Genomic DNA, 21,719 nt, shown 5'->3' on the forward strand with positions numbered 1-21,719 from the left:
TCTCTCTCTCTCTCTCTCTCTCTCCTCACTCTGTAGACCAGGCTGGCCTCGAACTCAGAAATCCGCCTGCCTCTGCCTCCCGAGTGCTGGGATTAAAGGCATGCGCCACCATGCCTCGCCAACCTAGATATATTTTTAAAGACAGTATTTCACAATGTACCCTGGCTGACTTCAAACTCAAGAGATCCTTCTGCTTCTACCTTCAGCTTACTAGGAATAAAAGCACTGCTATTCTTCCCAGCCCAGCCAAGCTATATTTAAAGCTTTACTATCAGGTCAACTCAACCCAATTCCATTTCTCCCTAGGATGCTGAGGATGTGCCACTCCTAGGCCTACTTTTGCTATTCCATCTTGATGTATGGATTCCACTTGCAAGTGGGTCCCCAATGTTGTCCTCTAAATACTCTGGGGTTAAAGCACTACAGGCCCTGGGGTCCCAGCTGTGCTATCACTTGGTATAGACAAGAACACCTGTCTACTGGGCCTGGTTCCTTCGCTCCTTTGGCTGCAATGACTGCTCCCTGTTTGTTCCTTGCTTCCTATTTGATGCCCTGGGCTTGAATCACATGAAAATTTCTAGGTCTGGATGTTTTGAAAATGCAGAAAGGAACAGAATCATCACCTTTGTCAAGTGGTTTGCAGTCTGCTGCTTCTTATGCTGGGGGCAGAGCTTTCTCCCTAGACCTTGCTGTGGCCCAAAGCTGGGAGCTAATGGTGTGGGAGCACCCAGCTGCACGCCCTTAATGGCTTTGTCCCCAGGAGAAAGTTGCGAAGCATGTGGAGACTTCTGCAGGGGCTCCCAGAGGGACGAGCACTGTCAGCCAGCTTGGCTGAGAGTAGGATGTATCTGGTGACCGGAATTAAGTGACATTTTATCCCTTCAAGTGCCACTGAGATGGGCAGGAGGCTAGAGAGAGGGCTCAGGGGCTCAGAAGCACTTGCTGCTAGTGGCCCATGCATTTAATCCCAGCACAAAAGTGGCAGAAGCAGGCAGATCTATGAGTTCAAGGCCAGCCTTGTTTATATAGTAAATTCAAGCTAGCCAGGGCTACATAATGAGACTTTGACTAAAAAACAAAACAACAAAAGAAAACAACAAAACACCCCACTTCCTGCTCTAGTAGAGGACCTGGGCTTCATCCTCAGTCCCACATTGGGCAGCTCATAACCTCACTTCCAGGGGAAGAATCCAATGCCTTTTCTCCTGGCCTCCAGGGCACCCACATACACAAGCACATACACACACTCAAGCACACACACATAACATTAATTTTTACAAGAGAATACAAAGAAAGGAAAATATGTCATCCAGCACCTGCTTGGCCTGCGGCATTAGTTTTGGCCAATTCTGAAGGCAACTGAAGACTAGAAGCTGAGTAGCGTGTACTGATGTGGGATTCTGTGAGGTTCTGGGCTCAACTGATGCCACCCTGGGGCCAGGTAACCAAGATGGACTCAATGAGAGGACAGGAGCTTTTCCAAATTCTCTCAAACTACATGACAACAGTGACAGAATTAGACAGTGTGTGTGTGGGTATGAGGGGCAGGTGGATGCCAGCAAAGCAGCTGCAGCCCCTGCTGTGTCTGGCAGGAGACTGGAGCTGGCTGCAGAGGGCACAGACTAGGTGGCACTGCCAGAGCTCCAGGGCTGACAGACTAGACTTCTATGAAGAGTCTGCAGTGGATGAAGCCAAGTGACTTGATGCTGATCAGTAGGTCCTGATGGCCCAGGCATGCTCTGGGTGTGGCCCATGTCTGTCAGACAGGAGAGCTCAGAGGCAGGCCCTGGGAGGCAGCAGTGAGCTGAGACGCATGCGCACTGGCTCTCCAGCTCTTGCGGCCTGGGGTGGGAAGGTTCTCCTCACTCCATGCACAACCCATCTGCCTGCACACTCGTACATCCCAGCAGCTCTCTGTCCCTAAGTGTGAATCATAACCATAGCTTCCTACCCCTTCACAAAGACACACATATATAATGATGGAGACTCAGAATGATGGTATCAGAACCCCAGGGCACACAGGCTGACCAGAGGCCTGTGGCACCGGCGTGGTGAAGGGATAAGTTGCAAAGCCTTGGGCAGGATGTGAGGAGCAGATGAGAACCCAGAAGAAAGCCTACCCAATGTTACCAGAAACTAAACACGGGTAATGGATGAATCGAATGTGAACGGCCTAACAACACTTCCCTATGCAGTGGCCTGGGAGAGTATAGAGAACAAATTCTTGTAACAAACAACAGCACATTTCAAAATGACAACTTACATTTCACAAGCAAAAAGTCCCTGAATTCCTGGTGGTCAGTAAACACCGGAGGGGATGGCAAGGGTGGGCCAAAAAGTGGCACACTTTCTTCTGAAAATATTTTCAGCCTATGTAGAGAACATTCCAGAGTTATTCAGCTCTCTTCTTCAAAGGTCGGTAACAGTTTTGCAAGTCAATATGTTCAGAGACCTATGTAATATGCGAGGAAGATTCATTCCAGAGGAGCCTGTGTCACCTCTGAGCGCTCTCTCCTAGGAAAGCAGCCGAGCCTTAGGGTCTAACCCACCAGCCTGTGGACAGACTGAAAACCAGTAGTGAACAGCTGCTGCATACCAGGCAGGGTGCTCTGGATTTCACAGCTTGCTGAGCAGGCCAGAGGTGACTGTTCTTACTCTACACTAGGCTCAAGGTACCCGGGGACAGACATGTTTCACAAATCCTCAAAGTCAGTAAGTGACTGAGCTGAGGTGCGACCCCTCTACCCCTAAGTGGTGGAACTTGACAGTACTTTCACAGGACCCTTCTAATAAATTCATTCTGAGAAACAGAAGGACAGCAGGCAAGGGGCACTCTGACCAAGGTCAGACAGACAATTTCCCCTGTAAAATACAAACACCAAACTAACCTTGACCCCTGGGCCTACTGTGCATAGCAATACTATATGGAGCAAGATCTTTCCCTGAAGAGAGAGACAGAATATTCTAGAAGGTGAGATTACACCCAATGAACCCCAGAAGCAAGCACATCAGGGTCGTTTGAGGGCCAATACTGACTGATGACACAAATTTTAGAATTAGAGCAAGAAGAGAGACAAGGTCTTCACCTACCTGTAATTGTCATTTTGCTGGTCATACCTCACTAAGGCAAAAATATCTGTGGGGACAGTCAAGGCAACTCATCAACATCCTTGATGCTCACACCTGACAGCCGAACCTGAGAGCCCTGCCTGCAGAAGTGCTCTTGAGCAGGCCTCCCTGTGGCTAGGCACCTACTGCTCTGAAGTTGGGACAAAACTCCACCCCTTTACAAGGGACACACACACAGGGGAGCCCTGGGCCTAGTGTTAGCATCTGTGTGGTCTTATACTGGGAAAAGGTTAGGTGAAGCCTCCACAGCTGTCAGAGGAGTGTATAAGGAAATCCACCGAACAGTCAAGCAGCCAGAGAACCAGAGGAGCAGCTCCTGGCACGGGCTACTCGTCTATTTCACCACACGTTCTGAAACGGGGAAACAATTGAAATGTTTCTGCTGTACACCTTCCCTCTCCTCCTGCCTCTGGTAGACAAAACAGACCAAGCCAGTGTAGCTGCTGGCAGCTTCTGAGCAGAGGCGCCTGTGCTTGGGATGAAGCCCAAAGTGTCCAGAATAGCTCAACGAACGGCTCGGGCTGTGGATCAGTGGCAGAGCACTTTCGGGACACGTGGGAGGCCTGGCTTCCACCAGCATTTAAGAAAAAAGGATAAAGGATATGTTATGGGCTTCAATCTCAATACAACTCTTTAAAAATAAATCAAATAGCAGCACAATTGCCTGCACCCAATAGTGCTCCTCTGGCCTGCCCTCACATCTCACCTCCAGCCCTGCTGCTGCCTGGGGCTAAAGGCAGTAACACTCCTGTACTCTGCCGGATGAGGTCACACCGACCACCTGCATATGTGCTCAGGTCAGTGTGGAGAATGTCTAATAGGGAGCGCCCTAAAGTGTCTCTAGCTATCCAGCCACCTTGTCTTCTGGGCTTCACTTAGAGAAGCCTTCTGTCATCAGGAAAAGGGGAATATTAGTGCCACAGCCCAATAAATGGGGGACATTATGCTGTAAGTAGGAGGAGCCAAGGAGGGTGTGTCTTCACCTTAATTATGACCCTTACCCTTGTGGGAGAAATTTGGCCATTTCAACTTTTAAAAACCTCCTTGTGAGCTCTGTTGTCTGACTTGAGGAGACAAGTCAGTTTTATCGGCAGGCACCTAATGCGCAGTGGTCTGTCTCCCGGTATTTTTACCGGGGTCTCAGGGAATAGGAGTAATGAGACTCGACTTCATTCTGAGAACGCCCACTAGATGTCCTTTCCTTACTGTGGCCAACCTTCTGAGCCGCTGCCTCGAGATTGGCTCTCCTCGCCTGTAACCATGGTAAGTGGGCCATGACTGAGGTCTGGCAGGTAGGACGAACACATGCCCTGGGGTTGTCTGGCTGAGCAATGTTGAGAGGTCCAGCCCCACCGCTGGCATCTACAGACAGTGAGCTGGGCAGGGTTAGGGGATGTGGGTAACATTGTTAATGTTACCATGCTGCAGCATACTTCAACTTAGCAGGTAGTATCAGGCTTAGAATAATTTCTCACAGTGAACTCCTGCCTCAGCCTCTCGGGTGCTGTCATTACAGGTGTCAGTCCGCATGCATATATATATATATATATATATATATATATACACACATATATATACTCATATTTGAGACAAGGTTTTGCTATGTAGCCCCAGCTGGCCTCCAACCTGTGAGTCTCCTGCCCAGGCCTTCAGTGTGTTGGAACTACAGGCATGCGGCAGGCAACAGATTTTATAGTTGACGTCACTTCCCAGAGGGGTTACTACTTATCCTTCACAATCGTTCATTACAGTTCATAATAGGAAGCTCGCCTCACTTCACAGACTTCCTGAGGAAAGAGGAGGCATTCTGAAAGTCAATGTGGGTGTGGTCGCATGCTCCTGTAATCCTAGCACCCAGGGGTCTGAGGAAGCAGGCCGGAAGTGAGCTGGAAAACACTGTCATCTGACCTGCAAACTCAGTGCCCACCTGTACTGGCCTGGGCCCATCAACATCCCACTGTGGATGGGAAGGGGCTCCTGAAGCCCCGCCCCTCCCTGAAGAGCTATAGGCAGTTAATGGCTGCTGGGGTACAAAGAGCCATTTTCAGGCTGGAGAGATGGCTCAGTGGATGACTGCTCTTCCAGAGGTCCTAAGTTCATTTCCCAGCAACCACATGGTGGCTCACAGCCATCTGTAATGGGATCTGATGCCCTCTTCTGGTGTGTCTGAATACAGCTACAGTGTACTCACATACATAAAATAAATAATTAAAAAAAAGGAGTCATTTTCTCAGTGGTGTAGCTACTGGTAAGCTGCCCTCACTCAAATAAATGACCATCTGCCTAGGCTTTAACCGCATCCCTGGTTAGACACAGGTGGGACACAGGTGAGAAAGCAGAGGGGCCTTGTTGGGAAGAAGGGGTGGTCAGAAGAGGGGAACAATGGGAGGGTAGTGGAGGGTGTGGTAAAGGGATCTTGTGTGTGTATAAATTGAGAAACACAATGAAACAGTCCCTGAGGACTCCTCTCCGCTGCCTCAGAGGTGGGCAAGAAGGAAACACGCAGCACTTGGGCACACTGCCCGGTGGCAGGTGTCAGACTAGCCGCTCAGGTGGGTGTCACACTGCCTATTACACGTCCTGGGAGGCCCCAGGAGGCTGGTGGGCAGGAGCATTTATGAAGACCCAGGATACGTGTAAAATGGGAGCGGATCATGGAAGGCTTAAAGGCGGGAGAGGACTCCTCTCCTTCCTGGAACACGATGGTGACAATATCGTTTCCAATGTGGCGCTTCCTTTCCACCTGTGAGGAGGAGAAATGACATGGTGAGAAGAGCTGCTCTGACAAGGGTCACTCAGTTAAGACACTGTAGCAAACCACCACAGCCACTGCACAGCCGGATCTCATGTGGCCTTGACAAGCCACCGGGCTCCTCTCCTAGTGCAAACCTCCTCACCAGCCTGAAGGCCCACGTTCCCTCCACCCGTTGCTTCCTTATACCCTGCCCTGTTCTGGGGCCCAAAGGAGCTCAGGAAGCAGTCATGAGGGTGTCTGAGGGAGAGACATGCACATGGGCTTCAAACAGTCTACCCAGTCCTACACCTGTCCTACACCTCTGACTCTCCTCAGCTCATTTGAATGTTCATACTTAGTGCCAAGATGGCTCTATCTAATTTGACCCTAGTTGTCTTTCCAAAATGAGTTCCTAGATATGCAGTTGACACTTTTTTTTTGTATAAAAGGCCAGACAGCTTCAGAGATAGAGACTGTGTACTCTTTATACCTACATAGCCCCTAAAGCACGAAAGCTACCACAAAGAATGTGTGAGCAGTGAGCGGGTGTGGTTTATGCCAGTAACATTGCACCCAGCAGAATAGAACAGGCCACTTTGCTAGCTCCATATAAGACCATCTATCTGGTCAAACTGAGTAACTGCTGCTACCCTGGGTCCCTATGCTTCCCTGTGTTGGGCCCTGGAGGACTAAGGATGCTGCTGTTCCCCTGGATCCCTGAGTCCCTGTGTTGGGCCCTGGAGGACTGAGGATGCTGCTGTTCCCTGGATCCCTGAGTCCCTGTGTTAGGTCATGGAGGACTAAGGATGCTGCTGTTCCCTGGATCCCTGAATCCCTGTGTTGGGCCCTGGAGGACTGAGGATGCTGCTGTTCCCCTGGATCCCTGAATCCCTGTGTTGGGCCCTGGAGGACTGAGGATGCTGCTGTTCCCTGGATCCCTGAATCCCTGTGTTGGGCTCTGGAGGACTGAGGATGCTGCTGTTCCCCTGGATCCCTGAGTCCCTGTGTTGGGCCCTGGAGGACTGAGGATGCTGCTGTTCCCTGGATCCTTGTGAGTCCCTGTGTTGGGCTGTGGAGGACTAAGGATGCTGCTGTTCCCTGGATCCCTGAGTCCCTGTGTTAGGTCATGGAGGACTAAGGATGCTGCTGTTCCCTGGATCTCTGAGTCCTTGTGTTAGGTCATGGAGGACTAAGGATGCTGCTGTTCCCTGGATCTCTGAGTCCCTGTGTTAGGTCATGGAGGACTGAGGATGCTGCTGTTCTCAGCTGCTGGTGACTGCAGTGGATGAGAACCTCCATGAGACAGCCGAAGACTTCTCTGCTGAGTCATCAACACATAAAGCCTTAAGAAACCAACTAATTATCTTCTTCTTCTTCTTTTTTTTTTTTTTTTTTGGTTTTTCAAGACAGGGTTTCTCTGTGTAGCCCTGGCTATCCTGGAACTCACTTTGTAGACCAGGCTGGCCTCAAACTCAGAAATCCACCTGCCTCTGCCTCCTGAGTGCTGGAATTAAAGGCGTGCGCCACCACGCCCAGCTCCCAACTAATTATCTTTTTTTTTAAGATTTATTTATTTATTATATGTAAGTACACTGTAGCTGTCCTCAGACACTCCAGAAGAGGGCGCCAGATCTCCTTACGGATGGTTGTGAGCCACCATGTGGTTGCTGGGATTTGAACTCTGGACCTTCAGAAGAGCAGTCGGGTGCTCTTACCTACTGAGCCATCTCACCAGCCCCCCCAACTAATTATCTTAACTGGTAGATTCTGGAGTGGTTTGTGGCATAGCAATAAATACGCAAAGCATGGTCTGTACTTGCCAGCTTATCTTGTCTAGCCTTGTATGGCCAAGCATCTCACACGTAGTTATCTGTCTAAGCTTAGGCAAATGGCACCTTCTCCAGGAAGGCCTCCTTGATTTTTATTAGCTGTCGTGTTCTTTCTCTCTCAGCAGCCACGGAAGTTTTGTGATTCCATTAAATTTTAAGTGTGTGTGTGTGTGTGTGTGTGTGAGTGTGTGTGTGTCTACCAAAACCAGAAGAGGACACCAGATTCCCTGGACCCAGAGGCATTTTGTGAGCTGTCCAGTGTGGGTGCTGGGAACCAAACTCTGGTCATCTGGAAGAGTAGCAGTTGCTTGTCACTGCTGATCTGTCTCCAGCCCCTGATGTCATTCTTATGTGGATTAGTCCTCTCTGTGTGGGAATGGCTCTTGGCTATGCTTCTTGTCCTCGATTCTGTACCATAAATTCCTAGAGAGTTGGTCCCCGCCTGAGGCATAGCATATATTCCCATTTACCAATAAGAAAGCTAAGGTGTAGAGAACAGCTGAGTGCAAGTCAGCTCCAATGATTTCTTGTAACACTGAAAGTACAGGCAACAGAAGAAAGAGAAAGTGAGAGCACACCACAACTGAGAGCCTCTAGGGACAAGGGATACTGTCAGGAGAGGGAGAGGCGTGGCAGGATCCAGAATACATAAAGAATTCCTACTGCTCAATAGTGAACGTGATTCAAACAAACAGGAAGACTGTAAGTGGATACTTCTCCAGAGACGACATGTCGACTGTAATAACCACAGGAGAAGACACCCAAGTTCACTAGTTACCAGAGACGTGCAAGCCAAGACAAGCAGCCATGCAAACCAGTAGGATAACGGTATAAAATAACACATGGGTGGCTGGAGTGAGGGAGAGCAGCCCCTCTGTGTACTACTGATGGGAATGTGACATGGTGTGGCCCCTCTGGAAATGATGTGGTTCCTCAAAGGATTAGACGTAGATTTATCAGCCCAGAGAAATGGCTCAGTGACTAAGAGGAATTACTGAGTTTGCAGCACTCACGTTAGGCAGCTCATGACTGCCTGTAGCTTCAGTTCCAGGGGATCTGATGCCTTCTTCTTGCCTCTGAGGGTACTGTATACATGTAGTGCACAAAGACATGTAGGCAAATACCCATACACATGAAACATTTAGAGAGTAATGAAGCACTCGAGCACTCTGGAGGTGGGCAGGAGGATCAGGAGTTCAAGGCCAGTCTGAGTTACTTGAGGTGGTGTCTTCAAAAACAAAAACAACAACAGGGATGGAGAGAAGATATCTCAGAGGTTAAGTGGGCATTCTGCTGTTACAGAAGAGCCAAGTTTGGTTCCCAGCACCAACATTTGTGGCTTATAAAAACCTGTATTTCTATCTCCAGGGGATCTGATGCTCTCTTCTGGCCTCTCTATACTGCACTCATATGTATACACACATAATTAAAAACAAACAAACAAACAAACAAACAAACATACAGAATCAACTATACACTACAATGCAAACCCTTGAAAATAAGCAAACCACTAGATGTCAGTTTCTAAGGATCATTGGAGCTAGAGAGATGGCTCAGTGGATAAAAGCATTGACTGCTTTCATAGTTCAGTTCCTAGCACCCACATTGTGGCTTACAACCATCTGTCACGTCAGTTCAGTGGGTCTGTTGCCTCTTCTGACCTTTGTGGACTCCCTAGTGCACACAGCACACTTACATACACTCAGGCACACATGAATACACATAAAATTAAATAAATATTGAAAAGATTGTGCACATAATTTATTCATGTGTAGCTACTGCTCCATCTGTCATATGGTGCAGGCAGCACTGGAAACTGCTGGGAGTTGGAGAGAGGATTGTAAGGCATTCCATTGTACATATGTGTGTGCTGTATGTGGGGTGCAGGCACTGATGCTTGAACCCAGCACCTCACACGCTACACAAGCGCTCCACCTTTGAACCCCAACCCCAACATCAGTTTTCTGATGCTGCTGTTGACATGTAAAAGGTCAAAAGCATTGAGGATAGCAGAGAAGATGGCGTGGTCTATCCTCTCCAATGAAGCGGCCTAGCAGCGAGACATGGGTCTTCCCAACCAAACAGAGAAGACATCTTACACACAGCTAGTCTCAGACACATGTGAGAGCCACACATGTTTTAATACACCTGAGCACAGTCTTCCTAAAACAAGGACAAGTTCAATGCCTTCATGGTTTTCACAGCCCACAAGATTCCCATTAGCCACTTCTTCCAGTCAGACCATAGAATGGCACTTAACTGTTTCATCCCTCCTGCATGTTCTTCCTGAGGGCCTCTACCTGCCAGGACTGCAGCATCACCCAGGGCGCTGACCCACTGCTTGCTTATACTTTTACTAGCATTAGAATTACACATGCTTACTGAAAAACCTTTCTGGCCCCTTATAACTTTGTATTTCTTTGGTGAACAATTCTCCATTTATGTCAGTGACATTTATTCATGGAGATGCCTTCTCTCAATGCATAAAAGGGTGGTAAGAGTCTTATACAAGCTAAGCATAACTCTCCAGATCTCATCTGTCAAAACCTAGTAGCTGGGCCTGGGGAGATGCCTCGGCAGTTACATGTACCTGCTGCTCTTACAGAGGACCTAGGTTTGATTCCCAGCACCCACATGGTGGCTCACAACATCCCTTGCTTCAGCTCCAGGGACTCACACTCCCTGTTCTCATCTCTGTGTATACATCACAGTGCATGTATAGATGCAGGCAAACCAAACCAAACCAAACCAAACCAAACCAAACCAAACCAAACCAAACCAAACCAAACCAAACCAAACCAAACCCAGCATCCCGTATATTTTTTGTATCTAAATTCTAACAGGTTGGATTTTTTTCTTCTGAAAATGACCAACCTCTGGGTTGGAAAAGGAGAATGCTGAGGGAACAACCCAGCATGGCCAGACCATGTAGACAGCCATGGTTACCTTCAACTTCAATCTGAAAACTGCTTCTAATGCCACACAACCACCTGTCTTAGGATTTCTCTTGCTGTGATAAACCACCACTGACCAAAGTCAACATGGGGAGGAAACGCTTCAATTATCACACTCTGCCATCTAAGGACGTCATAGTAGGAGTTAACACAGAGGCCATGGAGGAATGCTGCTTATTGGCTTACTCCTCATGCCTTGCTTGGCCTGTGTTCTTATAGCACTCAGGGCCACCAGCTCAGTGTGTTGTCAGCCCCCACATCGATTGTCAGTAAAGAAAATGCACCACAGGCCAATTTGGTGAAGCTCTGTCCTCTCAAATGACTCTAGTTTATGCCAAGTTGATATAAAACTAGTTAGCATACTAACATATCTCATGTTCCTGACTCTTATTCTGACAAGGCCAAAGGTACACTGAGAGAAGTCACAGGGAGAAGACATGTTAAGTACAGACCAGCCTGCAAGGTGTCTCCTTATGGTTTGAGCAGACCTCTCAGTACTGGAAGCCTGACTGCAAGCGTGGAGTAGCTAAGGGATGGGGGCCTTTAGAGGGGAGCCTGGTGTGAGGTGATAAGGTCTTGGTTGGGGTTAACATGTTTCTCATGGGAGTTCATTCTTGCTCAGTTAGGCCTGTCTGTAACCTAACCTGGGTTTCCTCATGCTTCCTCTATGCCTTGTGATTTCTTCGATGTCTGTACCACATACTAACCACCTTGAGGGTCTCACTAGAGCTCAGAATACCAGTGTTCTTGAAACAACATAACATTGAGCTACATAAACTTCTTTATAATGTTCCCAGGCTCCAGGTATTTTGTTATGACAATACAGCATAGACGTAGAGTCTTTAAAATCATAGTTACACATGTACAAGTACATATATGTGTACACTCACAGGCTCATTACTATCTCTGATCCTGCCTTGAAGATGACAGAGGCAGTACCAATAGGCTTCCTGTTTGTTTGCAGTTCACACAGACATTAAAAAGTGCCTGAATTGGTAGCTGGTAACTGAAGTGGAGCTCACGGTAACACACCTCGTCTCTAATTGTATAAAGTACTGCAGTGCTCATCCATGTCCAGTCACATGATGGTTTGTGTCCTCAGAGAGCCCAAGATCACACGTACCTGCTGTCTGTTCTCTTTGGAATATGGCAACATGGTGGAAACGTGAAACATGACCTCATGCCCTTGGTACACAGTATAGACTGAGTTGATCCCTGTGGTGTTATCTGTAAAACATAAGAACACAGTCAGTGGGCACAGAGTTTTACACGGGCATGCAGATGAAGGCATGCTCCCAGTACACTCTCAAAGACCTGGTTTATCAGTTGTGGGGAGCAGGAGAGGCTCCCCTGAGGTTAACTCTTTACTTTGAATGAGACTCCTACTAGTGCTGCAGTCCCTCCCCTTCCCGTGGCCGTGGGGTAAGGGCACAGCTCACACAAGCTGTGGGGCTCACAAAGTCAAGGTGAGGTTCTGAAGAACTGTGCAGTGAGTAAAGGCGCAGGCTCTGGAGGTAGACGAACCAGCCTGAGTCCTCACTGGCTGGGTTACTCCTTTCCACTCCCCAGTGCTTTATCATTCTTTTGTAATCTGATTTTTAAAGCTTTGTTACTTAGCGTTCACACGTGTGGTGAGTCTAGGAGTCTATATATAGTATCTGCTTCAATTGCTCTCCACCTTATTTTTTCTTCAAGTTTGGCTGTTTGATTTAAAGCAATATGTTAATTATATATTGTTGTGCAACTTATTTCAAATCTTGGTGGACTGAACTAAGGACTAATACATTTTTAAAATATTTATTTTTTAAATTTTATGTGTTTGAGTGTTTTGCCTGCATGTGTGTCTGTGCACCATGTGTATGCAATGCCCATGGAATCCAAAAGAGGGCATTAGATCACTTAGAACTGGAGTTATAGACAGTTGTGAGCTGCCATGTGGGTGCTGGGACTTGAACCCAGGTCTTCTGGAAGAGCAGCCAATGGTGTTAATCACCGAGCCCTCTTTCTCTCCAGCCCCCTCTATATTTGCTTGCTTGCTTGCTTGCTTGCTTGCTTATTTATTTATTTATTTATTTATTTGAGTTGAGTATCTCACTGAACCTGGAGGTCACTGATTTGGATTGAGTGGCTGTCTAGTAAGCTCCAGGAATCCTCCTGTCTCCATCTCCCCTAGTGCTGGAATTACAAGCATGTACCCCCACCCCTGGCCTTTAAAAAGGGGTGCTGGAATTAACCTCCAGTCCTCATGCTTACATGTCAAGCACTTTTCCAGGGGAGCCATCTCCCTAGACCCCATGCTACTTTTGATAAGTCATCCCACTTTTCTCTTATCCTGTTTTATAATTTGAAAATGGATGCAAGGAAGACTTGGCGAGATAGTCCTTGCAAGGTGCTTAACCTGGCAGAAGACCTGGTGATCAGAGGGCTCGGGAGATGGTACTCAGGACCCCTACAGTGAGCAGAGAGCTGACCATGGTGCTCAGGAACACATCACACACATGAGAAAGCGTGTCAGGGGGAAGCTGGTAACCAAGGCTTTTCCACAGCCCTCCTCACACATGGCTGTCATGCTCTGAATCTGTGTGTGCTTCCAGGAAGAAAAGCTGTTAGGCAGTCAGGCTGCCTGGACTGAAAGTCTGCCACATTTAGGCTACAAGAGTCTTGTGTCACCTGCCTGACTTTCTTTGAGGTTTGACGGAAGATCAAACAAAGCGACTAACACAGAAACCCAGGCTGCTGGAAATGCTCCTCAGCTAGAGCCTGAACTTGCCATCTAGTCTCCTTCACCTACCTGTTGCTTCCCAGGCTTTCCCTTCCAACCCAGCTCTCCACCAGCTACTTCAGGCCAGAGACCCAGGGACCCTGTGAGAATCCTTCTTCCTCCCTATCTCCACTTTCTAATATGGAACCCTGTGCCTTCTGTCTCAGTGCTGGAATTCATACACTTGTCTCCCTGCCAGCCAGCTGTTCCCTGGCCATGACAGCTGTCCCCTTGCCCCCATTTAGACTGTGGGATCTGGTTCTCTAGGGGCTCCTCTGGCCTGTTCCCTCTAGATTATCTTCCCTGCCCTAAGGGGACCTCAGTGACATGCAAGGGGACTTTAAAATCCCTGCAGGGCCACCTCTCCTCTTCTCTAAGTCTTCAAAAAGTAACAGTTTGAGACCCTACTTCCTGCTCCCTGACTCCATCCCTCTGTCTACCTCTCTTCTCTAAAGCAGCTAACATCTCACATTGGCACTTATCATTTCCACAGGGTCAGATTGTATCAGTCATCTGCATAGTTGAGAATTATAAACTCAGACTAGGAATAGCCACTGCTTGCTTGGCTTGCTTTGTCTCTCATTCGAATTGCAACTTTCTTGGTCCCTTTGCTCCTTCCAGCCAGAAAGCCATTCTCTTAGTTTCTAGCACGCCATGTTCTTTCAGCCTCAGGGACTCCACAGATGCTCCCTGTTTGAAATTCTTTTCTCCAGACTTTCCAACTGTTCCCACTCATCACTCCCAAGTTCCCCCAGAGAAGTCTTCTGTAATCCCCAGAGTCGGCAAAGTGCCCGTGGCACTCTCTGCGCCAACTCAATCCTGTAAGCACTGATTGCCAAGCTATTTCATCACCATCACCCATGTGACTGGTACTTGTGCTATCCAGGGGACTATAGGCTCCTTGCAAGGCAGGGATCATGTTGAGCCTAGCCTGGTTCTGGCATACAGATGGTGCTCATTGGTAAATGCAGCTATGGGACAATGGAGACTTGTGTTGGAAGGCAACTTTACTGTGTGACTCTCACTAAGGCAATTGCACTTGTGACTATGTTACCAGGCTCTATAACCTCATGAGATTCCACAACAGATGTAGTTCTTTGTTGATGGAAATGTCATTCATTTGTGTATTGGCTGATCGTGTCTCCTAGTGCTTCCTATGGGTTTCAAGGGCTGATTAGTCTTATAAAGCCAACAAATAGACTCAATAACCATGATCGTAAATCCTCAGTCTCTCCAGTTTCTGGTTCATACGTTTCCCTCTCTTGGGTGTAAGTAACAGAATTACTTATTTTGACAAGTTACTAATTTTGACAAGGGGAATGCTTACTTTTGGTGTCCAGACCGCCACGGTAGCCTGTCCAGCCCTTTAGAGTAATGGTGTCACCGAGGAGATTTAAAAATTTTTGAAAAGCTTCACTTCCAATTTCTGCAAGAAAAGGCACAGATGTCAATCTCTGGTCCTCATTTTCTAACCATAAAGAAGTCACAGATAATGGTGCTGTTGATGTGCACAGTAACAAAGCATGAGGTCACATCACTTTTTGTCCAAGGGCTATAAGGAAGTCTTGTAATTTTCAGGAACCCAAGGGAAGGCAAACAGACAGATGGACCAGACCTGGGGCATGCAGTATTGAGGAATGAAGGTGCTATTGTTGCTCTGCCCAATGATAGACAGGGTGGTAACATGAAAGACACAAATATAGGAAGATGATACTGTCTTTATAGTCACTCACCCAGAAGCAGCAAGGAAAGACCGTGCACTCTGTAGAACCAGAATTTCTAAACTTGTGTGTGTTCCCCACAACCCCTGGCTATGTTCTCCAGTGCCCACTGCAGGGACTGGTAAGCATATGACTGAAGCTGATCAAGAACCACCTTACAAAACTCCGTAAACGGCCTCCTGGTATTGGAGATTCCAGCCCAAGCAGACATTTGGTTTCAGTGGCGGGAAAGGCAGTCAAAGGCAGGGTTGCCTTTGGCGGGGGTACAGAGGGGATGCTTGCTCACCATTGCTGAACATCTCGTCATCTGTGAGCTGCCCATCTTTGGCAAAAAGAACCCCAAATTTGAAATTCACAGAGCCCTTACAACGAGACAGCAAAAGACACACCAGTTAGTTTCATCACTAAAGCACACCTAGTTATAAGCTACAGTGTTTGCCATTAAGGATCACTGTGGTCAGCAGAGTGGACACTTGGGGGATTCTTTCCTCCCATTGGCCCCAGTACTGACCAGTGTTAACAAGAGTCACTCATTTTTTTTTTTTGTAGGTTACAACATAGCATAGACACGAGGTGATCCATCAGCAAATCCATTTGTAATTTCATTACTGATGGGATCAGGAAGATGCTACGTCCATGCAGGGGCATCGTAGTGCTTCTGAGAAATGGCCACAGGCACCCATGGGCTTGGCACCATGTTCTGATCTATGCAACAGCAACAGTTCTCAGAAGAGCAGAGGAGCTAATTGTAACTGAGAGCCAAACATAACAATCTTAGGCGACGTCTGGTAGGCTCTTCTAGAAATAGATATGGAAATTGTGGGCAATTTATATGAAAAGCTCACTCCCCCATTCCTGAAGATATTTAATCTGAACAAGCCCAGATGTTCAAATGAGAGACAAAGCAAGCCAAGCAAGCAGTGGCTATTCCTAGTCTGAGTTTATAATTCTCAACTATGCAGACGACTGATACAATCTGACCCTGTGGAAATGATAAGTGCCAATGTGAGATGTTAGCTGCTTTAGAGAAGAGAGGTAGACAGGGGGGTGGAGTCAGGGAGCAGGAAGTAGGGTCTCAAACTGTTACTTTTTGAAGACTTAGTTTCATTTATGTGTTTGTATTACCATAATTCATTATAATGCTGTATTATGTGGTGGTTATAGTCACCACATAAGTAAAGGCACCCTTGGAGGCTAGAAGGCAGTACTGGATCCCTTGGAACTGGAGTTACAGGCAGTTATGAGCTACTGGATGTGAGTCAGTCCAAATGTGGGTTCTCTGTAAGAGCAGCACATGCTCTTAATTGCTGAGGCATCACTCCAGCCCCTGAACTCTAGGTTTCTAATGATATTGCCTTTAATCTAGGCAGGTAATTTGTATTTTATTATCTATACTTTGTGTATGTCTGAATTACTTAATAATAAAAGAGTCCATTGTTGGAAGAATATCAATACAAGAAGGCTGTTTGATTCACCACTAAGTGAAGGGTTCTGAATGTTGGCAGTCAAGGTGTCGGGGGTCAGTGGGGCCAGAGGTGAAAGGTCAAGGCAAGATGCTGGGATTCAGAGGTGGAATGGCAAAAGTAAGAGTCTGAGAGCCCAGCTTGAGCTGGTGGCTCAGTGATTAAAGTGCTCACCACACATGCCCAAAGAACTGGACTTCAGATCCCTAGAACCCACAGACAGGCCTGGTAGGTTTGTGAAGGTGCCTGCCATCCTAGTTCAGGAAGGCAGAGAGAAAGGGGATTCCCCAGAACAAGCTGGCTAACAAAAGTAGACATATCAGGGAGCCTTGCACTTGATTAGGAGATCCTGTCTCAATGAATAAGGTAGAAGATGGATAGTGAAAGAGTCCTGACATCCACCTAAGACATCCGTATATGTGTGTACGTGAACCCACACATGCACACACAGCATATGCACACACTTAGGAAAAGAGGAATCTGAAAACCCAGGTCTGAGGTTTGTGCTTCTGAACTCTCCTCTGTCCTCAGTACACCAGGGAGACAGATGCATGCTGTTCTGTAACAGTGGCTTTCTAGATAGACACATAAATAGGGAGGGCATTTCCACCTGACCATATACCTGGAATGCTTCCCAGTTCTTGGGGGTGATGCTCTTCCCCGCTAGGCAAGCCTCAGCCTCATCAGCAACTTTCAGAGAGGCCGCCTCTCACTGCAGCCCTCCACCACAGCACTGCTCACTCTTTACACCCCTGTCCCCACTGGAATTCTGATCTTGAACATGTACATGTATCTCTTTCCCATTAAGATCACACATACTTTACTACTGAATCTGCAGAGCAGAACAAACGGCTGGGGACAGTGGGAAGACGAGCAAGTGTGACTCATGGCTGTGCATAAGCAGCAAGTAAAACAGCAAAGCTGGACGGAGACACTTGCATTTTATCAGTGGGCCAGTTTCTGACAGTTTTTTTTTTGTAGACTTTTAAAGGTTTATTTTTATTATTTTAAATTGTGTGTGTGTGTGTGTGGTGTGTGTCAGCAAGTGCACATGAGCACAGGTGTGCCTGTGGGGTTAGAGGTGTTGGATCCCCTGAAGCTGGAGTTATAGGAGGTTATGTGAGTGAGCTGCTGGGAACATAACTCAGGCCTTGTGAGGACAGCATATTTGCTCTTAACCCTGAGCCATCTCTCAGCCCCAATCTCTGTGGTTCTGTCAGGAGTTTGACCTCTTTTGAGTTTCCATGACCATCATGTTTCTTCTTCTGTTTTTGGAGTGATGACAGCAGTCACACATCTCTAAGATGTTGGCATCTCTTCTGTTCTAAACCCTCATAAAAAGCAGCTAACAATGTGTAGTCTAGCAGACAGCCCTTCTGGAGTAGTCATAAGAAGACTGAAGCAGTGAAGCAGTGGCCCTCTATACTTGGTGTCCAGGTTGACAGCATTGGGAGCCCTGGAGGGGTTGCTAGGAGACAGCTGGCTCCCAGCCCAGTGTTCCACGCTCAGTAGGTCTTGCATCTGGCTTGGAAGTTTGCATCAAAAAGATTTCCCTGAGATGTCCTTGCTGCTGGTCCAGCTAACAGACTCTAAGAACCAGTGAAGAAAAGGAACTAACTGGGAGGCTTCCAAGAAGCCTGGCATTGGGTCCAACTGAGCCAATAGACAGTAAGCAGAGGACAGAAGGATTAGGTATGCTAGCAGCTTATTAGGACCAGAAAGGACCCACAGGCCACAGAGAAGTCCAGGAACAAGAGATTTGGCCAAGGCTGGTCATAAGCAAACAGCAAGCAGACCTGGGATCAAGGTCTTTTGGCTTTTGACTCTTCCCAATAGCATAGTATTCACAAGACAGGCCTGCACTGAGCAAAGCTGAGAGTGCAGACAGAGATGTCAGTGGCCAAAACTTTATGAAACTTCATGGGGATGATATTCTGAGCCTGGCAGCATGCTACCAGCACCCTGGCTGAGGCCTTGGAGGGGATGGAGCTGTGAAACATCTTATCAGGCCAGGATGAAGCACTACAAAGTCATTGGGCAAGGTGGATGCAGGATGGGATTATCTAGGTATCCTGGAATGAGAAGGTTTTCATCCTTCAAGGTCACTTATAGGGAGAAGAGCATGATTCCAGGTTGCCATGATGAACCTGGTCTACATCTCCTTTTTCTGCTGTCCAGCTATTATTAATACTTCCCAAAGAGCCCTATTTTAAATGAGAAATTATATAGAACCTTCTGCTTCAGGTGGACATTCCAGGAAAGTTGTTTTAGGGCTCTGTGGTGGCTTGAATATGCTTGGTCCAGGGAGCGGCACTATTAGGAGGTGTGGCCTTGTTGGAGGAAGTGTGTCCACTGTAGGAGTGGCTTTGAGACCTTCCTCTTAGCTGCCTGAGGATCCAGTTTTCTCCTGGTTGCAGCTGGATAAAGGTATAGAACTCTCAGCTCCTTCTCCAGCACCATGTCTGCCCGCACACTGCCATGCTTCCTGCCATGATGATAATGGACTGAACCTTTGACACTGTAAGTCAGTCTCAATTAAATGTCCCAATATGAGTTGCCTTGGTCATGGTGTCTCTTCACAGCAATGGAAACCCTAACTAAGGATCTACTGAAGTAACCTAAAGTAACCTGCTGTCTAAGGCTTATCAGATGATGCCCTTGATGAGCAGAAAACATCCATCTGTTTTCAGAAGCTGTCTCATAGCTTAGGAGAGGCAGTTTGATCTGGGACTATTGATCCTAACAGATGACTTTGAGTTGTTATCTTCTGGCACTGAGAACTGAACCCAGGGCTCCATCATGCATGTTAGCAAATGCTCTACCACTGAGCTCCAACCCACAACGGACCACTTTGGAATAAGTCACTAAACACATCAGCTTTTCATGAGCATTGGATCTGGAGGGATGTAGGGAGTTTTCTAGGTCCCAAGTTCAGTCTGTGCCACTGGAGAAAGCTGCCTACTGGAGAGTTAAGGTACTGATACCTTAACTGATAAGGTACTCAGGACACAGTCCTGCTCGGACAAACAAACAGGCCACATTTGTCATTTCTATTTGTTTAGGTGTTAAAATATTTTTAAATTTAAAAAAATCTATTTATTTATATTTTATATGTATATTTGTTTGCCTGCAGTGTATGTGTGTTTGGTACCTGTGGAGACCTGAAGAGGGCATTGATGTCCCTGGAACTAGATTTATAGATGGTTGTAAGTCACTGTGTGGAGGCTAGAAACTGTGGACTCAAGTCTTCTGTAGTAAGAGCAGCCAGTGCCCTTAACTGGTGACCCACCTCTCCAGCCCCTAGTTCTAATCCCCACTCCCTTTCTCCTTCTCGCTCCAGCCTGCCCACTCCAGCCCTCTGCCCACTCCAGCCCTCTGCCCACTCCAGCCCTCTGCTCACTCCAGCATGCCCACTCCAGCCCTCTGCCCACTCCAGCCCTCTGCCCACTCCAGCCCTCTGCTCACTCCAGCATCCCCACTGGCTCCGGTCCATAGGTTTTGTTTCGAATTAAGGATGGTTGTGAGCCACCGTGTGGTTGCTGGGATTTGAACTCATGACCTCCGGAAGAGCAGTCAGTGCTCTTAACCACCGAGCCATCTCATCAGCCCCTCTAGTTCTAATTTTATCTATGGTATTAATATTCCAAATTATATTCCTTCTATGAAAAGTGAAATCTGAGCAGAAAGTCCCAATGAATCCAGAAGAATCATTGAAACCGAGGAAAGATTGCCTTATTTAAAACACCACGGCTAGTTCCTTGATACTGTTGCTTGGGCAGTGTTCTAGCTAGTATTATGTCAACTTGACACAGCCAGAGCCACCTGAAAGGAGGGACCCTTTGACAAAGTACATCCACAAGATGTGGCTACAAGTCATTTTCTTAGTGATTGTGGGAGAGGGCCCATCTCACTGTGAGTGGGGCCATCCCTGGGCTGGTGCTCCTGGGTTCTATAAGAAAGCAGGCTGAGCAAGCCATGATGAGCAAGTCAGTAATAAACAGCACCCTTCCATGACTTCTGCACCAGCTCCTGCCTCTAGGTTCCTGCCCTCTCTGAGTTCCTGTCCTGACTCCCTTCAGTGATAAACAGTGATGTGCAAGCATGAGCCAAATAAACCCTTTCCTTCCCAACTCTTTTTTTTTTTTTTTTTTTGAGACAGGGTTTCTCTGTGTAGCCTTGGCTGTCCTGAAACCCACTTTGTGGACCAGGCTGGTCTCAAACTCAGAAATCTGCCTGCCTCTGCCTCCTGAGTGCTGGGATTAAAGGCATTCACCACCATGCCTGGCTCCTTCCCAACTCTTGGTCATTGAGTTTATCACTAAGACAGACAGCCTTCTGTATTTTTAGGGTTCTGCCTATTCACAGTTCACTGCTTCCCCCGGTGTGTACTACAGCACAGGACACTAGATCTCTTGTGGGGACAACAGTCTGTACAGTCATGAACACATAAAACATGGGCATCACATCACCAACTTCACGTCACTAAGCAGCTAATCTTTCAGGAACATCACCATTGTTCCTTCCTAGGCTTTCTTGGTCTTGCCATTCATCACAACTCATAGTTTATCACTAGGATGGACTGGAGTCAAGGTCAATGTTCCCAACTGATTCTAGCTGTGGGATTAAATGGGAATGCTTGGGCCACTCATCTCTCAGAAAGCTCTCATGAATGATGACCTCTGCTCACCCCTTCCCAAGTAATCAGCAAGGGACATTTGCCTCTTCAAGCAAACAGCCCTTTAGTAAAAAAAAAAAAAATTGAGAAATAGAGATTTGACCTGTACAGTGTAGGCTAGATATGAAGTGGGTGCTGCCACCACACTCGAGTGCTCATAACAGATGCACTGAGACACATTTGAATTTAAGACATTTTATAAAGATATGTCAACTAGGGAGGTGACAGATTAGACTTGGGTGTCAGGGAAATGGAGGAGTTAGGATTTTACTAAGTTTGACCCAAGCAACTAGATAAATGATACTTCCATTTCTGTTATGGGTAATATGAACAAACCATCATTTCCCTATGCATTATCAGGTGATAACATGCTCTCTCTCTCTCTCTCTCTCTCTCTGTCTCTCTCTCTCTCTCTCTCACACACACACACACACACACACACACACACACACA

At 47.3% G+C, this 21,719-nt stretch overlaps 1 protein-coding gene across 10 annotated transcripts in view; it reads right to left on the reverse strand.

The window, feature by feature from the left end:
• Garnl3 (GTPase activating Rap/RanGAP domain like 3) overlaps positions 1–21,719 on the reverse strand; it is a 150,180-nt gene that overhangs the window by 36,562 nt on the left and 91,899 nt on the right. For all 10 annotated transcript variants that reach the window (XM_029474022.1, XM_021156135.1, XM_021156136.2 and 7 more), the window contains 6 exons: positions 15,415–15,490; positions 14,735–14,833; positions 11,770–11,873; positions 5,764–5,872; positions 3,091–3,136; positions 2,264–2,370 (listed from right to left, as the gene is read on the reverse strand). In XM_029474022.1, coding sequence (XP_029329882.1) covers positions 2,264–2,370; positions 3,091–3,136; positions 5,764–5,872; positions 11,770–11,873; positions 14,735–14,833; positions 15,415–15,490 — 541 coding nt within the window. The remainder of the gene's footprint in view (positions 1–2,263; positions 2,371–3,090; positions 3,137–5,763; positions 5,873–11,769; positions 11,874–14,734; positions 14,834–15,414; positions 15,491–21,719) is intronic.

This window comes from Mus caroli, chromosome 2 (genome assembly GCF_900094665.2).
Source record: "Mus caroli chromosome 2, CAROLI_EIJ_v1.1, whole genome shotgun sequence".
In the NCBI taxonomy this organism is placed as follows: Eukaryota; Metazoa; Chordata; class Mammalia; order Rodentia; family Muridae; genus Mus; species Mus caroli.